The 22,259-nt window shown below is 50.1% G+C and overlaps 1 protein-coding gene across 12 annotated transcripts in view; it reads right to left on the bottom strand.

Annotated features, from left to right (window-relative positions):
- The window catches only part of MYCBP2 (MYC binding protein 2), a 3,160,061-nt gene that overhangs the window by 2,824,966 nt on the left and 312,836 nt on the right, over nt 1–22,259 (bottom strand). For all 12 annotated transcript variants that reach the window (XM_069639721.1, XM_069639717.1, XM_069639718.1 and 9 more), the window contains exons 7-8: nt 4,787–4,858; nt 4,583–4,679 (exon numbers count right to left, since the gene is read on the bottom strand). In XM_069639721.1, the coding sequence (XP_069495822.1) occupies nt 4,583–4,679; nt 4,787–4,858 (169 nt within the window). The remainder of the gene's footprint in view (nt 1–4,582; nt 4,680–4,786; nt 4,859–22,259) is intronic.

Raw genomic sequence — 22,259 nt, 5'->3', positions numbered from 1 at the left:
GCCAGGGAGGGGCCCCCATGCGTCCAACACTATGCTGCTGCCTGCTGGGTACATCCTGCTCTCCCATGAACTCGGGCCTCAGCACCCCTTTGAGCATCCAGTGAGTGATGGTTGAACTTTGTCTCCTCCTCTAGCAGCCTGATCTATCTCTTTGTACAATCTCACTTTGCTTATCCTCTTCTCCTTTCTCTTCTCTCTGCTGTGTGCTCTGCTCAAAATCTATTTTAGCCGAGTGTATTTCCATTGTGCACCCTTTCAAGAAAATTATTTTTAGCTGTGTGTATTTTCATCCTGCACCCTTTCATGAAAATAGTTTTTAGCTGTGTATTTACATCGCGATTCAGTGCTTTGCAGCCTTTCATCGAAATTCGCCTTCAGCGGTGTGCATTTACATCCTGCACTCTAGCTTCATTGCATTCTGTTCTTTGCTACTGCTAGGCCACCTGTGAGATTAGGTCAGAACTGTGCAGTGCAGTCACCCTTCTCCTTTCAACTTCCCTCCATCACCCTAATGGCACTCACCATCTCTCCCATCTTCTCTAATTGCTACTCTATCTCCTATCACCGCTCTCTCACTAAGTCCGGAATGAAAAAGCACAAAAACACATCTTGCGTGCAAACCCAGGCCTTCCCATTGCACACACTTAGTTCAGCACTACCTCCAGGGAGGTCTTCACAGACATCCTCTTCTCTGTCCCCTCTCCAGGTCTTTGGACTCATCTCTACTCTCTCCCCTTTCACTTCCTCTCCCATTAACAGTGGGACCAAGTGGGAAGGCCTCTTGGCTGGCTTCTCACCCTCAAGATGCATCAGTAATGTCTACCACACGGGTACTAACCTGGTTCAGGGTCCTCAACCCAACCTCCTACTTTCTGACCAGATTCTTCCTTCCCTCATTAATTTCCTTCCTTCTGCTGCCTCTCCTCTCACCGCTCTCTCTGTTCCTCTTCCCCTGACCGAAGTACCATGCGCCTGTACTCCTCCTCAGAAAACCTTCAAAGGCAGAGACCACCTCCACCTGGCAACTCTCAACGCCCACTCTGCAACGAACACTCTGCTGAAATCTGCCTCCTTCTTGAAGACACTGACCTTGACTTTCTCGCTCTCACCGAGACTTGGTTCAATGCCAGCACAGTCCCTGCTTTTGACTCGCTCCTCCCTGTTGGCTTCAAGATAATGTCCAAACCTCAACCTCACTGTGCTGGCGGTGGGGTCGCCTTAATCTATCCTGAGTGGTTTCCTTCCTCCATCGTACCCACCCAACTCTATACTTCCTTCGAGAGCCTAGTCTGCAAGTTGGTCATCTCTCCCTCCTTCACTCTGACCATTGCTACCATCTACCGGCTTCCAAGCGCTACCACCCTGTTTCGCTCTGAATGGGCTGATTTCTGCTCCTCCTTACTTTCATCTACTTCCAACTTCCTCCTCTTGGGTGACTTCAACATCCAATTGGACACATCTGCCTCACCATCCACTCTGTTCATTGACCTATACGCACCCGTATACCTTTCCATCCTCCCCTCTGGTCCAACCCACTCAGCTAGAAACACCCTGGATGCCATCATCCACTTCGACCTCTCGCTTCCCCCCCCCTCCCCCCTCTGGTCAGACCATGCTCTCCTCTCCTCCCACATGGGTCCCTTCAGCCCTCCTACTGCACCCACAAAAGCCCTGCCAACCTCGTCAAATATTCGCACAATGAAACGAGTGTCAGCCACTGCCTTTGCCTCTACCTTCATCCTCCCTCCCCCACCACAGACTCTGCTCTCAGCAATCTTCATTCAGCAATCACCAATACCCTTAACACCCTTGCCCCAGTCGTGAAGATCCACCTGAAACCTGCCTCTAAGCGTAACACCTGGTACGACTCCGAACTTGCAGCCCTGAAACAAAGGTGCAGAGCAGCAGAACAGAAGTGGCACACCTCAGGTTCACCCTCTGTCAAACTGGCCTGCCGCCTGCCCCAAAGGCAATACAGACTCGCAATCCGTGCCAAGGAAAGGGCCCACGTTCAGGCACAGGTATCAGGTGCATCCAATAACACGGCTGAACTTTTCATAATCTGCCGAGAGCTAGCTAACCCTTCCGCAGTGTCTTCGTCCCCTCTTCCTTCCCAGGCACTATGCAATGCACTGGCCACACACTTTGCCACCAAAACTCATGACATCCTTAGCACCCTTGTTACGCACCCACCTAACCCATCCCACACCCCCTTGCCTCCCTTGGCCACTCCCCCCTCCTCCTCCTTCCGCCTTCTCCTCCTTCACCCCCGTCACACCTGAAGAATGTTACCAGAGTTGTCCGCTCTATGAATGCTTCTTACAAACAGGTTCACCCATGCTCATCCAGAACTTTCAAGCACAACATTGTCTCTCTTGCCCCCACACTTGCTGATTTCTGCAACCACTCTTTCGCCACTGGCTCTTCCCCTCCTCCCTCAAGTACTCCCTTGTGCGCCCACTACTGGAAAAAGCTTTCAGTAGACCCTACCTGTCCATCCAACCACCGCCCTATTTCAATCACCCACTTCCTGGCGAAACTGCTGGAGAAGTTGGTCTTGCTCCAACTCAAATTGCACACTGTCTTGGTCTCCACGATCATCACTCTGTATTCAGAGCATCCAGAGGCACAGAAACTGCTCTTTTGAACACCTGTGAAGAACTGCTCGCATCCCTAGACTCCAACTCCCCAGCTGTGCTCATTCTACTTGATCTCTCTTCTGCCTTGGACACCGTCAACCATTCCATCCTCATACAAAGGCTCCACAATACCCTTGGCATCTCGGAATGGTCACTGGAATGGCTGTCTTCTTTCCTAACTGACCGCTCGTCCCATGTCATTCTTGGCACCTATTCCTCTCCTACTTCCTTCTCCACCTGTGATATCCCTCAGGGATCTATCCTCTCCCCCTGGTTCTTTAACATCTACCTTGCACAGCTGGCACGCCTCATCTCCTCATTCTCTCCCAACTTCCAGTGTCATGCAGACGACAACTCTTTTTCAGACTTCCTGCTGACTCACTTGCACCTTCCTTCATCCCTGACTGCCTGTCTGCCATCCAGGCTTGGTGCTCTTCCAATGATCTCTGCCTCATTGGCAGCAAAACTGAGACCCTTCCTATTGGGGCCCCTTCTCCCTCATTACCTTCTCTATGGCCTCCCACCTTGGGCTCTTCTCCCTGCTCCGTTTTGTGAAGTCCGAAACCTTTGAGTCATCTTTGACTCCTTTTTATTTTCCTCCCTCACACGCAGGACATTGCCTAGAAGTCCCACTTCCAATTCTTCCTTTTCAAAAGGAATTCTCCAATTTCTCACTTTCCCCAAGAAGCTCAATGTTTCCTGAGCCCTGGTTCTCTGGGCTTGACTTATGCAACAGTCTCCTCCCCAATCGTCCTTCTCCCACTCTGCAACCCCTTCAGCTAATCCAGAATAGAGCAGCAAGACTTATCCTTGCCCTTAAGCCCAGGGACTGCATCTCTCCGGCCCTAAAAAGCCTCCACGGATCAAATTCAAATCAGTCTGCATCATCCACAAGGCTGTCTGGGGCTGGGGTCCACACTATCTGCAGCTCTCTTACCAAATACTCTCCTTCTAGACCTCTTCGCTCCTCTGGCACCAACTCTGTGTAAAGCGTTTTGCTAAACAGAGCAGGAGGCCGCTCGCTTTCCTCAGCTGTATTCATTCTCTGGAACAGCCTCCCCCTCCCTCTGCGTCTTGAGCAGGACCTTCTGAAGTTCCAAAAGCACCTCAAGAATCTCCTCTTTTCCTCCTCTTTTTCTTCTGCTAATCCCAGTTGCTGTGATTGTTGTCTGGGACCCTTATACATCCTCTGGGCCTCTGACCATTCACACCCAATCTCCCCAGCATCTGTCTTCCTCAGCACTTGCCTCTGCACACCCTCCGCACAGGAGATGCACACTTTCCTCCCAACACGGCTCCTGGCCGCATAGCACTTACCATACCATGCACTTCATCTGTAGCTCACTCTCGAGCAGGGGCACCACAGCACCTTCCCCACTGCCCTCTTCCTTCCTGCACTTGCACATTCTGAATACCCACAAGGCATAGTAGGTTTGGCCGTCCCTTCCACCTCTAATTTTTGTATTGAATTGTATGGCTATCTCATGTTCCCTCTCTGCTGCCCTGTGGGTGTTTTGAAACAGAATGTATTTCCTGTATAAGTGCATAACAAGCTACCAATAAATACATTAAATAAATTACTCTCACTAACAACCACTCCAGTCTCAATAAAGGAAACCCAGTTCATGGGCAATTACAGAGCCAGTGGCCAGAATATGCTTGTATTACTTATCTGCACCAGTGTTTAAAAATGTGCATTTAATTTAAAATATCTGAAATACTGCCAGTTTTAGAGATGCATTGCACATAGCTATATCAATCAGCTTATTTTCAGTCCAACTTAAAATAGTCAGAATCGCTGCATGCCAGGAATACAGCTTTCATGAGGAAGTCTAAATGTTTGCCCCCAGGAAACTACACCCCTCCCATAAGCCATTCACATTGCTTCCCAGCTAGTTTCACACTTTACCAATCACGCAGATGCATGCATATAGGTTGCATACCAGGAAATGTCACTATTCCGTCTTGCTCCAAGGTCTCTGGATTTATTCGTATGGCTGTCGTACTGTGATTGTTCACATCTCGGTATAACAAGTAACCCTGTCAAGTAAATAAGTAGTAATTTAAGAAAAGAAAAAGGAATGCTTACATTAAAAAATAAAACTTAGAGCAATCAACATGGAAAAAATACCAATGATGTGCTTTACCTGAGCATATCCTAGCCACGTTTTCTTGTCTTTTCTACTTTTGATGCGGGATGTGGAATTGTAAATGTGACCCTGCAAAAGTAGAAGAAATATAATGAGGATACTAGTGGCAGTGTGGATTCCTTCATAGTTGTAAAGTTAACACCCTTAGTCGCACAAGAACAATTACATTGCATTGACGTTTTTTATTTTTCAAAACCATTAAGAACATTTCCTCTTTCTAAAGGCTGTATACGCCTCATGTCCCCAGACCAGATGGAAACCAAGACGACAAAATATGCTCACAAACCAGTAGTCCCACTCCGAAACGGGCCTCAGAGGCCAATTGCTGAGGGCTGTGCTGCTATGAGACCGGACTGAAACCATGGGTCTAACCAAGAAGCAGACCCTCCGCTCCCATGCTCTGAGACTGCAGTTCTGCGTTCAGTAGTTGGCCTTCATGTCAGAAACCTGCCACCAACCACATTCTTCCTTACTGACGGGGGTGAAGCTGCAGCCAAGTGATTGATCAGCAGCTCTAGTTCTGTGTTAACGGCAGCAATAGGAAGAAGAGCAGATGGGAATGTTTGCAGTCTGGCAGGACTAGACTCTCGGTGGGAGAAGGGAAAAGACGCCTGTTATTTGTTTACCACTCAGAAGGAAAGGGGGCATAAAGGAAGATTAGGGAAGGTGGCAAGTCCTCATGCTCTTTTTGAGCACCCTGTGAAGGACACGCCAAAAAGAAAGGCAGGAAAATTGTTGGTTTGGGGAACTGGCTCTAGGTGGACAGCTGCCAATCAATGTCTACAGTTCTTTCAAGTCTCCCTTCTAAACCCACTGCAATATTGGTACATGGGAAGAAGGCAGAGCGCAACAAGGGAACACAGAAGGCGGATAATCATAACATTGATAGTGGGGAATGATCAATTAAGGAAACCTATTCCACTTCGGGATCAGAGTGAAATAATGGACAATCGTGTGTCATTCTGAACACTACAGTATAATAAACCCTCGCTGCAGATAATTGGAGTCCGATGTTTGGAATCTCTGCCCTTTTCTCTGTGCCAAGACCTATTAGAGAAGGCTTGAACATTTAACACAGGAGAAAATGCTACTTTTTATACAGCAGAATCTAGCACAATGAGATGGGTTTTCATCTCTCAGGAAGTACTTTGGCAATCTGTGGGAGAAGGGCCAGATTCGCTGGAGAGAGCTACGAAAAAGGCCCATGGGACCGTTTTGGATGCGCTTTTCTTTTACTCCACGAACAGTTTGCAGGAAGGTTTTTGTGGAGTTTGTCAGGAGGACTTACAAAAGTATAATTTATCACGGCACAGAGCACAGACTTAAAGCAGCAAGTTAAAGTATTAACAATTATCTATGATAGGTGTGTTGCCCTTGCAAAGTGACACGCAGCAAAGGTTCTTGCAGTGTGCCCCCTTTTTAGTAGCCATTGTGAACCTTAAAGTGACAATTTGATTGCCACTAGTTAAGCTTTCACACTCAGTGAATGCTAAATCAAACTACTTTTGGCTGGGACATCTGACATCGTAGGTAACAGTAGTGTCTGCTAGAGCAATTGGTGGCGTAGCAAAGGAAGCCATAGCTGTTAATGGGGGTGCAACAAGAGCTTGATGGAATAGTGAAAATAAAAGAAACAAATCTGCTTAGTGTCCTTTACTAGCCACTTTCATTACCAGTATACATGCACCTTGGCTGCAATGATGTGGAAATCTGCTTAAGCATTCTATATGAGATTCCTGATGTCGTGTAAAAAACATAAGGTACTGGAGCCTTGGTTAAAATGTAAGATGCTGTAAGCTGAAGGAGAGCATCAGTGTAACAATGCAGACAAAAACGTGCAAATAAGATCGAAATAAGAGTAAAGAGCTTGCCATCATCAAATCCACCAGTGGTACACCTAAATCTAAACGGAATATCATTGAAACACTGTATTAGAGGTCAGACCTGAAGTAATACTGCTGCATGTCAGATGGATAGCTCACAGGTAAAATGAAGGCAAAGCAATATGCCAACTATAATACTTATGAAACACATTAGTAAGAGAATGCCACTATTAAATATACTGACATGATTTCCCAAAAAACACATTGTACAACAAAAAGGGAACATTTGCACCCAGGCTAAAGGCAGCATAGTAGATGGAATGGTGAAAATGTAGCACTATTCATGCCACCCTGTGCAGCTTTGAAGAGGTCGAATATGACAATATCCAACAGCATAACGGACAAAGTAAGGTGCTCGTTGAAGGTGCCATGTATCAAATCGTGGCTTACTAAGGTTTTTATTAATAACATACACAAGCAAGAATTAAGAAGAATAAAGAAACGCACAACACTGTTGTGGCATAAATATCAACCACAACTGATGAAGTGCTAATAGGAAAATGTGAAGGATAACTACACGATAAATGAAATACAGCGATCAATGAGTGAGGATTAAAATCTGAAAAAACAAAATAGAAGTTGTGAAACAATTGCGGTCCATACTTAAAGATGAATTGATGCAATATGTCTCATGGGCGGACAACTCGAACAACTGACTTATGATCTGCACATAGAATTAAGAAATAACTTGCGTCACAACTAGAGGGACAATCATCCCGATGAAGACAATGAAGTTACGCTGGAGGGTTGAAACGTGCATGTAGATGTTCAATGTGGAGGTTGAGGACTTTGGCAGGGCTCAAAATTGAGGAGATCTGGGAGCTATTTAGCTCCAAGAGCCTTGTTAGCTTAAAACCAACACTTACCCGGAACTACTTTTGGCTCCCCAGGCCAACTGATGTTGACCACAACTATGTGAATTTAAACATTAGGGCACATATGACATTCAAAGCATAAGGGGTCATAAATAATGGATACAATTATATGTTTGCATTTGATGTGGAAGTTAGATTTGCATAACGCTCCAAACAAGCTCCTCCTTCCCCAGTGGTAGCTCCTGGTGACTTGTTACTGCTGGATACCCAGGGACTACATGTAGCTCCTGCTTATCCAATCTCAATTTGAAGCCCTGCTTTGGATACAGCAGTTTTTAGGTTAAGCTAAACAATTTCTGTTTGTTGTTTTTAAAGTGACTTTTAATATAGGAAGTTATGTGATATTTCTCGGGACTTAGTTTGAGTTTGTTTCGACACAGAACGCACCCTTTACCTACACATCTATCTTGTCCCCTTGTTTTGTATAAAGAAGATGTTTATACCAGTTAAAGGTTTTGAGATTCTTTTGCCATCAGTTGGGCTGCTCACTAGGAGTACAAAATATTCATTACGATGTAATGAAATAAAATATTTTATATCAGAATACACTGTAGTTTTGTTGATTCAATACGAGCAGTAAATGTGTATTCTTTAATTCAGCTCCCCTATTTTGATAGGGGTAGAATGATGCCTGCGTTCCAAAACACTGGCTGAGCACAAACTGATTGCATGTTGTTCAATGGAGTCCTCAACTGAAATCAGAGAGGCTGAGTGTGTTAAATGAGAAACAAAATCAAGGGGCGAGGCTCTAACAAGGTTGTGTGGCCTCAAGAGGGTGCAGCATGAACCAAACAATACATCATAACATGTATTTTGGGTCACTAAGGATGGTCTCTGGTGGTCTTGATTGCTTTCAGTCCACATATTGTAAATGCATTGCACTCTGGCCGTTAGTAAATAAATCAATGTCTGTAAAAATAAATCACTCCCTCGCTCTGCATATGAAAGGAACAAGTTACTTACCTGTAACTGTTGTTCTCCAGCATGGGTCTGGCATGGATTCACATGCTCATGAATATTCCCCGTCGTCAGGCTGGGAATCCTCGGTAAAGAAAAAACCAGTATCAGTTTCGTTTCTGATCTGTCTTTCGTAGTAATAACCAATCACTGGTCTCTGCGTCATACTGACCACAGCCAATGACTGCCCTCTACCTAAGCACCGCCTCTGGCAGCCATCTTCAGATTTGGAAGCACGTGAAGTGGCAGTATGACCAAGTGAAGAGCCGCAGAGGGGTAGGCGGGAGGGTTCGCATGTGAATCCATGCCAGACCCATGCTGGAGAACAACAGTTACAGGTAAGTAACTTGTTCCTTCTCCAGCATGGGGTCTGGCATGGATTCACATGCTCATGAATAAAGAATACATAGCAGTACACACATGCACAACCACGGGAGGTGGCAAAGGCTCAACATTAAGCATCACATCAACTCAACATTAAGCATCTTACCTCCTCACCAGGCTCACCTCAGGCGAACAGGTTGCGCAGCACTGCTTGGCCGACCCTGGACTCCTCCCTGGAATCCCGGTCGACGCAGTAGAATTTCGTGAAGGTGTGCGTCGACCTCCACGTAGCAGCCCTGCATATGTCCAGCAGGGGCACACCAGATAGGAACGCCGTGGTAGCTGCGATCGCTCTGGTGGAATGGGCTCTCGGACGGCCAGGCAGCGGTCGGTTTGCCAACCGGTGACAGTACATGATACAGCCGGAGAGCCATCTGGAGATGGAAGCCTTCGAGAGAGCCTTCCCCTGATTGACAGGTCCAAAGTTCACAAAGAGTTGTGACGTCTTCCGAAAACCTTTCGTGCGGTCCACGTAGAACTTCAGCGCTCTAGCTACATCCAGCGAGTGCAAAGTCCTCTCAGCCGGCGACGAAGGCGACGGGAAGAACACAGGTAACACCAAGGGTTCGTTGAGATGAAAGTCCGACGGTACCTTGGGCATGAAGGAGGGGTGCGTCCTGAGCACTACCCTCGTGTCGTGGAAAGTCAAGTACGGGGCCTTGCAGGAAAGGGCCTGGATCTCTCCCACTCGTCGTGCGGAGGTGATGGCCACGAGAAAAGCTGTTTTCCACGATAGAAACTTCAACGGGGCCGAGTGCAGAGGCTCGAACGGAGGTCCCATGAGTTTGGTCAGCACCACGTTGAGCTCCCACGCCGGGGCCGGAGCCTTCACCGGCGGGAACGATCTGAACAGTCCCTTCATGAACTCTTTCACCAGACGATGAGACCACAAGGACGTCCGGCCCGTGGTTCTGGTGTATCGGGAGATCGCAGCAAGATGAATCTTGATGGACGCGTGTGCCAGACCAGCTTTGGCCAGCGTCAGCAGGTACGGCAGCACTTGGGGAGCCGTAATCCGTAGAGGGTTAACCTTCTGTGCGTGGCACCAGACAGAGAACCTCTTCCATTTGTGTCCGTAGCATTTAAGAGTCGAGGACGCCCTGGCCTTTGCAAGAACCTCTCTGCAATCGGCCGGTATGTCGTATCCTCCAAACTCTAGCGCTGCAGGAGCCAGGCCTGCAAGTTCAGCGACTTCGGGTCGTGGTGGAGGATGGCGCCTCCTTCCCTGGAGAGTAGATCCGCGTCCGCCGGCAGCTTGATTGGCGGGGACGCCGACAAGTCCAGAAGGTCCGGGAACCATATCTGCCTCGGCCACGCAGGTGCGACGAGGATCATCCTGCACCGTGACCTCTTGAGCTGGTTGACGAGCCGGATTAGCAGAGGCAAGGGAGGGAACGCGTAGAGGAACAGGCCCTCCCAGGGGAACGAGAAAGCATCGCCCATGCTCCTCGTCTGGGGAAACCTGCTGGCGAACCTCCGGCACTTGGTGTTCGTCGCCGTCGCGAACAGGTCGATCTGGGGTGTGCCCCACCGTCGGAAGAGGCGATCCACCAGATCCTGCCGTAGTTCCCACTCGTGGCACGAGCGCAGCTCCCTGCTGAGTGAGTCGGCGATGGTGTTTTTTATCCCTGCCAGATGAAACGGCACCAGAAGAATCCCTTGGGCGACGGCCCAATGCCACAGGTCCTGCGCCTCCTTGGACAGCGCTGGGGACCTGGTTCCGCCCTGTTTCCTGATGTAAAACATGGTGGTGGTGTTGTCGGTGAAGATCCTCACCACCTTGCCCTTGAGGGACGGAAGGAAGGACCTGAGGGCCCAAAACACTGCACGGAGCTCCAGGACGTTGATATGCAGGGACTTCTCCGTCGGGAGCCAGAGTCCCCTTGCGTGCAGATTTTCGGTGTGCGCTCCCCACCCTTCTAGGGAGGCATCCGTGGTCACAGTCACCTGGTGGGCTGGGGTCTGGAAGTCCATGCCCGCCGTCAGATGCGCGCGGGTGCCCCACCACCGTATCGCTCGTCGGAAACTCTCGTCGAGCTTGATCCTTTCCTCGAAGCTGCCCGTCGTCTGGATCCAGCGCGCATCCAGGAACTCTTGCAACGGGCGCATCCGGAGCCTGCACATGGGAATGAGGTAGATGCAGGAAGACATCATCCCGAGGAGGGACTTGATGGACCTCACCTTGGCCGCGTCGGCCACCAACATCCGTTGCACCTTGCCCAAGATGGTCCTGGTCCTCTCCTCCGACGGGGAGGCCAGAAGGGACACTGTGTCGAGCCTCGCTCCCAGAAACAGTGCGACTTGCGCGGGCACCAGGTGGGATTTGGCGTAGTTCACGGAGAATCCCAGGTCCGTGAGGAGTTGGACGGTCCTTGCCGTGTGGACCACGGCGAGCTCCCTCGTCTTGGCGCGGATGAGCCAGTCGTCCAGGTAGGGGTAGACGTGAATCCCCTCGCGGCGCAGCTGCGCCGCCACCGGTGCGAGGCACTTGGTGAAAACCCTGGGTGCCGACCGCAGTCCGAAGGGAAGGGCTTTGAACTGGTAATGACGCCCTTGGACCACGAATCTGAGGAATTTTCGGTGCCCCTTTAGGATGGGAATGTGGAAGTAGGCATCCTCCAAATCCAACGACGATAGGAAGTCTCCTTCCTCCAGCTGACCCAGGACGTGCTGGAGGGTGACCATCCGGAACTTCTGCGCCTTGATGAACTTGTTCAGGCGTCGCAGGTCCAGGATGGGGCGCCATCCTCCCGTCTTCTTCTTCACGAGGAAGTAACGCGAGTAGACTCCGGAGCCCCGAAGCCTCTTTGGGACGAGTTCGATGGCGCCCTTTCTGAGCATCGCCTTTACCTCCAGGAGAAGTTGAGGGACGTGAAGTTCTTTCCTGGCCACGGGGGGGACGCGCGGGCACCTTCTTTGAAACTCGAGCGCGTGGCCCCGGGCCAGGGCGTCCAGCACCCAACGGTCGGTGGAGATGGACTCCCACACGCTGACGAAGCCCGCCAGCCGGCCTCCCACCGGGGTGCTTCGGTGGGGGCCCGACCCCACGGCCGGTTCAATCCTGCTTGGACGCGGCCTTGCCGCCTTGGCCTCCTTGGCGACGACGGCGGGGGCCGCCAGACTTGCCTCGTCCTCTGTAGGCCTCTTGCGACGACGAGCGGGCCGCTTGACGGTAGGAAGCGAAACCGCCGCCGGAACCTTTGGAGGCGCCCTTGCCTCCGCCGCTCCGAAAGGGCGTCCGCCGTTGCTGCAGCACTCCAAGGGCCCGGGCCGTCTCAGTATCCGCCTTGATGGCCTGAAGGGAATCGTCCACTGTCTTCCCAAACAGGTTGTTCCCGTCGAAGGGCATGTCCAGGACCCTGTTCTGGACGTCCTGCCGAAAGTCCGTAGCCTTGAGCCATCCGCGACGTCGAAGGCAAACGCTGTTGCCCATCTGGCGGAACCCAGTGTCGGCGATGTCCGTCGCCACGGTGATGGCGTGGTCCGAGGCCACCTCACCTTCCTGCAGGATCTCAAGGGCCTCCGCCCTCTTGTCGTCCGGCAGAAAATCCAGCAGGGGAGCTATCTTGTACCAGAGTTCCCTGTCGTAGCGGGCCACGATAGCCAAGGCGTTGGCCGCTTTAATCGTCGTCGCCGCCGACGAGATGACTCTGCGTCCCACGGCATCCAATTTCTTTCCCTCGCCGTCCGGCGGGGAAGTCGACGTGGAGGCCGCACCCCCCCCCCGCTTTCTTCCTGGCTGCCGCGGAGACGACGGAGTCCGGGGTAGGCTGCGCCCGGAGGCATAGGGGGGCCGAGTCCGGGACCCGGTACTTTTTCTCGTACCGGTCTCTTTTCGCTGGCGTCGTGGAAGGGTTCTTGAGGAGGGAAAGGCCCTCATCCCAAATGTCGTCCAACAGAGGCACTGCGAGGACCGTCTTCCTCTTGGTCTCGCGCCGTTGGTAAAGGAAGCCTTCCTTTTTCTTCTCCTCAGGGCAGAGTTGGAAAAGCTCGGATGCCCTGGCGATCATTGAGTGGAACGATCCAATCTCGTCGGGCGGAGAAGCCCTGGGGGGAGGCGACGACGGAAAATCCTCGTCGTATGCCTCGTCGTCCGTACCCGTCGCTGCCGTGTCAGTCCCCGTATCATCCCCTCGGGTGGACGGGGAGGAGGGCTGGACGGGGCGCGACGGTTGAAAAGGAGGCGGTGGATGGATCCTTCTTTTCTTGGTAGGGGGAACACCAGAAGGTCCCGGTTCTGGATCCCCCGACGGGAGAGGTTCCTCCGTCGGTAACGGTAGTCTCGTCCTTATCTCGGAGCATAAGGACTGTATAGCCAACAAAATGGCCGCTGAGTTGTCTTGCGGCGCTGGCAGAGGGGAATCCGACGGGCGAGCAGGGGCCCCGTCGGTATCCTCGACGATGTCGTCGTCGTCACCTGCGTCGGGGCCCATTCCGACGGGCTGGTCTTGTTCCACGCCTAGGCCGTGGCTTAAGACCTCGATCAGTTCCTCTTCTGAGGTTGAGGCCGAATCTACGACGACGCCCTGCCCCCCCTTCTTCCCCACGGAGGGTTTCACGGGGGTCCTATCGATGGGCACGAAAGAAGACTCCCTCCGGGGAGGCAGGGAGATTCTGGGCCCCGAGGCCGCCACCACTGGTGCAGCCTCCACAGGCTGGGCCAGGGCCGCCGCGACCGTTTCGATAGAGGGCTTGGTCGAATGGATCAAGGCCTTCACCACCTTAGGTGCGCTCACCGCCTTATCCTTGAGGGAGGGGGCACTGCCACGCTCCTCCTCTGCCTTAGAGCTCGACCGGGGTCTCTCCAGGAGCTTCGCCGGGTGCTCGGCCTTCCTCTTACCCGACCCAGAGCGTTGGCTCGTGGTTGATGGTGCCGGGGAGGGTGCGCCCTGCCTGGCGCCCGTAGAGCCCGACCGTTCGGCGCTCCCGGTGCCAGCGGACTCGCGGTGCTTGGCCTTATGTTGGGCCCCCGTCGCCGGGGCGCCCTCAAAGGTCTTAGAAGACCGCTCAGATTTCTTCTTCTTCTCGCCAGACGGGCTCTTACCCTCCAGCCAGCTGGCGAGACGTTGATGGCGGTCCTTCATGGTCCGTTCCGACATGTTGCCGCAAAACGCACAGTCCTTCTCCACGTGCGTCTTGTCCCCATGAAGGCAGTAAAGGCAGAAAGAGTGTTCGTCCTCCTTGAAGACGTTCTGCAGCTGGCATCCAGGGCAGGCCCTGAACAGCTTTCCGGGCGTCGAGCTTCCCTTCTCCTGGGCCATCTCCGAGACCGGGCCTGAGAAGCTTCTGGAGTCCTCCGAAGTGTAGCTCGACGAAATCTTCACCCTTGAGGGGCACAGATGAATCCGACACGGGTCCCCGTTGATCGGATGTAGGATCGGTGGAGCTTGAGGCTCTTTTGACCGAAAATCGAAGTTTTTTGTGAAAAAGCGCGAAAAAATAGCACTAACGCTCGAGAGCAATAGCACGAGGATCCCAACACATGAACGTGCGGTAAAAATCTGAAGATGGCTGCCAGAGGCGGTGCTTAGGTAGAGGGCAGTCATTGGCTGTGGTCAGTATGACGCAGAGACCAGTGATTGGTTATTACTACGAAAGACAGATCAGAAACGAAACTGATACTGGTTTTTTCTTTACCGAGGATTCCCAGCCTGACGACGGGGAATATTCATGAGCATGTGAATCCATGCCAGACCCCATGCTGGAGAAATGTAATTAGTGAGTAAATCACCCTCATTCTGTAATCAAATCAATTATGGCAAAGCAGAGGGGTGCAAATGCACCCAGAGGATGACTGGCTGCTTTGCATAAAATGTCGTCAAGAATGGTTCACAATTTTGAAATTCACAAATATGTCTGATAGTAATTCAGCCACGCAACCCTTCTGTGAAAATACACAATCGGTTTGTAGTGCTCATTTAATTGGTCACATCACTCACCCTAAAAGTAAAGTGTCCACAAACCACAAGTCATATATACTCTGTTGGGCCGCTTCACCTTATAGTTTAAGGCTTGTGCTGCTCTGCTTGAGCAGAGGGTATCGTCTCACTTTCCAAAATGCAATCCTTTCACAGCTTGGAAAATGTAGCAAGGCGCCTGCAATTCTCAACTACCGCCAAGTCTCCTGAAGTGCGCCTTCAGGCTTTTGAAGCCAGCACAGGAGACACTACGTCAGCTGCTTAGTGTGCACCAGAGGAAGCCCCAGCAGTGTCCTGGCTCAGATGCAGTTTTTGAACACTGCCGGGGTTTTGCCCCAGCACACTGACCTCTCTGGAGGTGTGAATAATAGAAAGCTGAGAAGATGAAGGAATTGGAGGAGTACATGCAACATGGAAAAAAAGTGGAAATGCTAATGGCAGGGATGGTTGTGGCAACAACCAACTGATGGTCGGTGGGATTATGGAGAAGCCCCTAGAGACGGAGTCCTTGAGAAAAGGTAGACCGAAAACACAAGAGTATTGTGGTGACAAACTGCTGTTGGCGTTTATTTTTCATTCACAAAGAAGTGTCTGCAAAATGTACTTGCATGTGTAGTTCAGTGCTGGAAGAGAACAAGCCGGAAGGTTGTCCCGAAATACACAGTCAGAACACCCATTCTTTCAACTGATAAACAGGCAAATCTTTAGTCGTTCAGGCCCCCCTCATATGGGAAGACGTTATCTCGCCAAGGTCAGAGACAAATGTTTCTATTGAAAACAATTAAAGACTGGCATGTATTGTCAAATGATCTAAAGTCTTAGCTTTGACTTTCTCATCCGTTTCTAGCAGAAGGCTCATCAAACTTTAGTTGTCTTATATCCCTTCAGTGCTTTACAAGACAAACAAGCTACTTGTTAACTCTGCTCCCATTACAGCTGCTCCTTATGTTCCGAGTTGCTCGCATAGACTGCTACCATTCACTCATGTCACCTCAACTGAAGTTGAAAGTCTACAGCGATAGATTCCTACACCTACACAGAAGAGTACTTTAGGGAGTGACAAAATGGTTTAACAGTCTACACAGAAGACTACTTTAGGGAGTGACACAATGGTTGAACAGTCTACATAACTACTACACTGAAAATAATGGCAACTCTGCAGCTCTAAATTAATTTGGTTCTCCAAGAAGAGCAGCAGCTGAAGCTGCTGCAGGACTCACGTGCCTAACTTAGATCCTTGAAGGAGAAACTGCATTATAGAGCAGGGACAACTAACAAAACACAATTGAGCTAAGGAGTGTTATTTATTTGCTGCCTTCTTTTATAATATAACCTACTTTATACCAGCTGTAAGGAAACGGGCACCAAACTGGAGTCTGTGTAGGATCCCTGGTGGGGGAGCAGGCAGGGACATTGTTTATGGCATCTTCTCATGGTCTACAGATCTAAAGCTCGGTATACTAGCATTAATGACATTGGGCCCAAATCTACTTATGGTGTGGAGGGTGTTCATGACTGGGCTATGCAGGGAAACATGAAGTGAAAGTAGAGATATTCCTTGACCAGAGGAAGCAACAATGCAAATATTGATATGTTACAGACTGCTCAGAAGAAAAAAAGAAACCTAGAAAAGGAGCAAGTGGTGCTGGCAGCAAGCAGGGAAGGTCCCTTTTGGGATATGTTTTACAAATGGCCCTCATCTATCTCACCACCATTATTTTTGAATTACAAAATATATGCCTGGCTCATTCCTCCTGGTCAAGCCTTGCTTCCACTTTCGTATCAATCTTTTATGTGCAATGTGTCCTTTCCGAAGGGGCCTGCATGATCAGTTTTGTATTCTTCATCGTGCATGGCCCATACAAATAAAGACCCATATTCAATACCTTTTGAAAGTCAAGGGCCCACAAGCATGGCCATCACTTGCTCGATCTGTCAGAATGCGAAGAAACCATAAAGAGCTAAAAGCAGTGTTGGAGAGAGATTCTACTGAGTTATAGGACCTAGATGTTCCAAGCAACTTGTAAGGTAATTAGTAACCCGCCATGTATGCAAGGATCTTGTCTCCTGTACCATAGGCATCAGTGAAAAATAAATGGAACCCAAATGCATTCAACGAACATGAGACAATGGAGGAAAAAAACGGCACCGCTTCTTTCAAATGTAGTGCGCATACCATTTAGGAGAAATATTATACAGATAAAACAATCAGATAGGTGTGGCCTCGTGTAATGGACAGCAGCCAACATGTGGCAGGGATTTTGCCTCATCACCGAATTGCAGGTCAAAAATGTATTGAACATTCACAAATTTGGTACAGCAGGATTGTACATTTACAACACGAAATGCTAATGAAACTCTGCAGTCATGAAAAACAGTGTCCTTGTTACACCAAACAATATATTATTGGAATGACATGCATTACTTACCGTAATAGCATTTCTGATGATTGTATCTGCTTAGATTCACATGCTGTGCATATGGTCTGACATCCAGTGGTAACCGCAGAGTATTGCATCTCGTCTTTCGGGGACTGAAAGGGGACGTCGTCATAGGCGTGTCTGTAACACTATCCCTATCGTGACGTGTGTAGTACCGAAAATCCCTCACGCGCCGAGGTCCTCCGATTGTATTTTTTCTGCCATGAGGGAGCCCAAGGCTATAGTGAGTGAGTACATAAAGAGAGAAAGTAGTAAGACGTCTATGTTCCTTCCACCCCGAGCCGGGAGGTAGGGAGGGCACATGTGAATCTAAGCAGATACAATCATCAGAAATGCTATTACGGTAAGTAATGCATGTCTTCTGATGCTTGTTAATCTGCTTAGAATCACATGATGTGCATAGATTAGCGAGCAGTACCCGGAGTTGGCTTGTGAGAAGGAACAGTAGAGAAGTAGAGAAAAGATGTCTTAGTACTGCTTGTCCTACCTGAGAATCAGACCTAGAATGAGCGTCTAGGCAATAGTGTTTTGTAAAGGTGTGTACAGAACTCCAGGTTGCCGCTTTGCAAATGGACTCAAGAGGAACATTTGCAATGAGTGCTATGGATGCCCCAGTGCCTCGAGTAGTGTGTGCTCTAGGCTTGAAGGGCAGTTCTCTCTTAGCAAGAGAGAAACATAGTGTGATGCATTTGCCAATCCACCTTGAGATAGCCGATTTAGAGACAGGATCCCCTTCTCTACCAGCTGGCACTGAAACAGAATTGTTTAGTCTTCCTTAGTGGTTTAGTTCTTTCCAGGTAAAACATGACTTCCCTGCGCATGTCTAGTGTGTGAAGGCTTATTTCGGCCATGTTAGTAGGGTTCTGGAAGAAAGTGGGTACTTAGATTGACTAGTTCACATGGAACTTCGAAATGAATTGAGGCGCAAACCTGGGATGTGTGCGCAGAACTACCTTATCTTTGAGGACTGTAACAAAGGGGTCTAAAACAGAAAGAGCCTGTAGTTCGCTAACCCTTCTGATAGAATTGATAGCCACTAGGAAGGCTGTTTTATAAGTCAGGTCTTTCAGACTTGCTTTATGCATAGGCTCAAAGGGGGCTCCTATGAGCCTGGTCAAAACCACATTCAGATCCCATCCAGGGGCTGGGTGAGAGATGGGAGGATAAATCCTCTTAACCCCTTCCATAAAGGCTTTAATCACAGGTATTTTCCAACACAATACTTTTTGTTGTGATGTGGTGTAGGCTGACAGAGCAGCCAGATGAACTTTTAGGGAATTGAAGACTAACCCAGTGTCCAACAGGTGGGTTAGGTACAGCACAATGTGTGAGGGTGAGCAATCGATGGGATTGACGCCCTTGGAATTGCACCAGACGACAAACCGTTTCCACTTGCTGGCATAGCAATTACGTGTATTAGGTTTTCTCGCTTCCCTGAGTATGTCCATGCTCCTCTGAGGGAGTTGCAGGTGTCCAAACTATGACCTCAGGAGCCAAGCCGCTAAATTCAGAGTTTGTGGGCATGGGGGCCACCAGTATCATGGTAACTGGTTCCTGGTGCAGCTTGTGCACTACCTTGTTGAGAAAGGGGGGGGGGGGGAGCGTAGACAAATTTCCCCAACCAAGTTATCCAGAGAACGTTCCCCTTGGATCGGTTCTGGGGGCACCTGGAGGTGTAGTCTTGGCATTGGGCGTTCTCCTGAGTAGCGAACAGGTCGATCTCTGGGAAACCCCATTCTGCAAAAACGTTGGACACAATGTCTTCGTGCAGTCGCCATTCGTATTCTTCTGGCAGAGGAAAATCTCTGCTCAGTACATCTGCCAGAAGATTGAGTTCCCCTGGAACATGTTGGAACAACAAGAACATCTTGTGTTTGAGAGCCCATATCCAAATGTTTTGGGACAGCTTGGATAGCCCTGGAGAGTGAGTGCCCCCCTGTTTGTTCAGGTAATACATTGCTGTAGTGCTGTCAGTTAGGACCAGCACTGTCTTCCCTTGCAGTTGCACCTGAAAGGCTTTCAATGCTTTGAACACCGCGAATAGCTCCAGTAAGTTTATATGATTGGACAGTACTTGAGTGGACCACACTCCGTGCGTTGTCTGCTGAAGCAGGTGAGCCCCCCACCCTAAGAGATGAGTCTGTCGTGAGAGCGGCTTCCACTGCAGGGGTGGTGAAGGTCTTCCCCTTCTAGAGGTTTTCTCTTGACCACCACTGCAGAGAGAGAACGAGGGCTGGCGAGACAACTAACAGATCTTCCCATTGTCCGCTGGCCTGACACCACTGGCTGTTGAGCCACTTTTGCATGGGAGGCATGCGCAGCAGCACGTGGGGAACAAGGTATATACATGACGCCATCATCCCTAGCAAAAGCATGGCCTTGCATACATCACCTCCCGACTGGCTACATATTGAGGAATCTGATAGAGCATGTTCTGAACCCTCTCGCGGGAGGGGAAGACAAGACCGTCTTCCGTCCGAATTAGCGCTCCCAGAAATTATTTTATTTGGCTGGGGACTAAGCTGGATTTCTTTTCGTTGATTGAAAAACCCAGGCTGAAGAGGAGATCTACTGTTTTTTGGGTGTTCGAAAAACAAGCGTTGAACGAGTCCCCCGTAATGAGCCAGTCGTCGAGGTAAGGGTAAACTGGGACTGATAGTCTGCGCAGGTGTGCTGCTGCCACTGCCAGGACTTTGGTAAACACCCTTGGTGCCGAGGCGATGCCAAAGGGGAGTACCTTGAATTGGTAGCGTCTGTCCTGGATCATGAACATTAGGTATTTCCTGTGCGCTGGCAACATTGAAATATGAAAGTACGCATCTTTCATGTCCAATGTTGCCATGAAGTCCCCTTGTTTCAGCAATGGGATCACCTCCTGCAGTGTTACCATGCGAAACTTATGGGGTTTTATAAACTTGTTCGCTGGGCGCAGATCTAGAACAGGACGCATGGTGAGATCCTTTTTGGGTACAAGGAAGTACACTGAATAAATACTCTTGTTTACCTGAATAGGGGCGGCTTTCTATGGCGTCCTTTCCCAGCAGTGCTTCCACCTCTTGGATCAGGATCTCCAGATGGTCCGGTGAAAGGCGCCGTGAGCGCGGCGGTCTGAACTGTGGAGGTCGGGCGAATTCCACGCAAGAACCGTGGGCGACCGTCTTTAAGACCCACTGGTCAGAAGTTATCCCCTCCCATGCCTTGAGGAAAGATGTTAATCGCCTCCCGACCGGGGTGACATGGGAGGGGACCTGGACTTGGTGCTCATTTCTGACCAGAGGCTGTGGCTCCTCTGGGTTTGGGGCCTCTGCCTCTACCTTTGTCGAGTTTCTAACCCCTTGAAGGGTAGTAAGTGGGACTTCCAGATGTTTGATTTGTGTTGAAGTTACCCGTGCAGTAGTTGTTTGGACCAGCACAGGCTTGCCCTCGAAAGGACCGCTGAGAGTTATTACTCCTCTGGGAGGAGGGTTTCTGTGTAATTTGGTGCAAGGACCTTATATAGTCTCATGCTCCTTCCTGGCGGTCTCCAACGCTTCATCCACTGCTTTCCCGAAGAGGTTAGTCTCCTCAATGGGTTTATTAATGAGGAAGGCCCGAGTCTCAGGCCTAAATCCTGATGTACGCAGCCATGCGTGTCTTTTCAGTAGAGTCCCTTGTGCAAGAGACCTGCCTGCAGTTTCTGCAGTGTCCAGGGTGTTCTTCACCACATTCTGGTTAATCAGTCTTCCTTCTGAAACAATGGCGAGAAGCTTTGTCCTGGCGAGTTCAGGAACCTCCTGGAGGCCTTCCTGAAGCAAATTCCATTGGACATCAACATAGCTTGCTTACAGAGTAGTATTATTAGTAACCCGAATGGTGTATGCAGCTGCTGACATGACACGTTTGCCCAGGGCATACAACCTCTTAGACTCCTTGTCCGGTGGTGATTCTCCCGTGGCAAGGGGTACCCCTGCCCTCTTTCGAGTGGTAGTCACTACCAGTGAGTTTGGGATGGCGTGCCCTTTGATATATAGAGGGTCGGAAGGAGGTTGAAATAATTTTTCACCTCTCGGGTTCACTGCCCATGTCTGAGCAGGTGAGACCAATGAGGGAGCTACCCGTCTCTTAACAGAGTTAAGGACGGGGATGGATTGACTCACCAGAGGTTTTTCCTTAATATCCTCCACGAAATCCTGCTCAGGTACCGCCTCTTGAGTGGCAATTTTGAAGTATTCAGCTGCTTTCTTCAACATGGAGTTGAAAGCCATTTGGTCATCCACAGGGGGCACCTGGCGAGCCGGGGTGGACGGAGGAGAGTCTAGGCACAAAACATCAGTGTCCTGATCTTGCTGTGTCCAAGGGTCTTGACCTTCCTGCTGGGTTTCCTCCCAGTTGTCCATAGTATCCTGTTTATCTTCCTCATAGTTTGAGAAAAGAAGCTTCTTCTTCATTATAGATGTCTCTATATGTGTCCATTTGGACCACGTCTTCTTGTTGGAAAACATGAGACTGATCTTCCTGAATTTGGAGGTTAGGGTCTACCCGAGCCCTTTTCGGGGGAGAAAGATCAGAAGAACTGATAATCTGCTCCAACCGGATCCATACAACCCTCAAATGTTTCAGTAGTCCATTTAGAGGACCCAAAAGGGGCCTACGTGAGGAGAACCGACATTCTCCGCACTGCAGCGTCGAAAGGAACCTCTCAGGGTGTCGGAAAGAGGCTCCCGACTATCTACGTAAGCCTCATCGGAATCGGGAACCCAATCCCCCAAAATCTTTTCCGCGGCTTGGCCCATAACCTTAGGCGGAACCGGAGTAAGGCCCACCGCGGCTGCAATTCTTCCGATGCTACTTTCGATAATCGCCGAATCGTCGTGAGACAAAGGATTTCTCGGCAGTTGTAATACCGTCCGAGGCACTAGGGGGGCCTAGCGGTCGGTTTTCCGGGTAGAGGCCTAGCCGTAGTTTTCGGGTCTACTGTGGCCTTGGAAATCGTCGAAAGCGTCGGGCTCCCGAACTTCGACACGTGGAGGTTT

This window comes from Ambystoma mexicanum, chromosome 7q (assembly GCF_040938575.1).
Source record: "Ambystoma mexicanum isolate Mex_15411 chromosome 7q, UKY_AmexF1_1, whole genome shotgun sequence".
Classification (NCBI taxonomy): domain Eukaryota; kingdom Metazoa; phylum Chordata; class Amphibia; order Caudata; family Ambystomatidae; genus Ambystoma; species Ambystoma mexicanum.
Note: the sequence above shows the minus strand (reverse complement) of the source record. Positions and strands in the feature narration are given on the sequence as shown.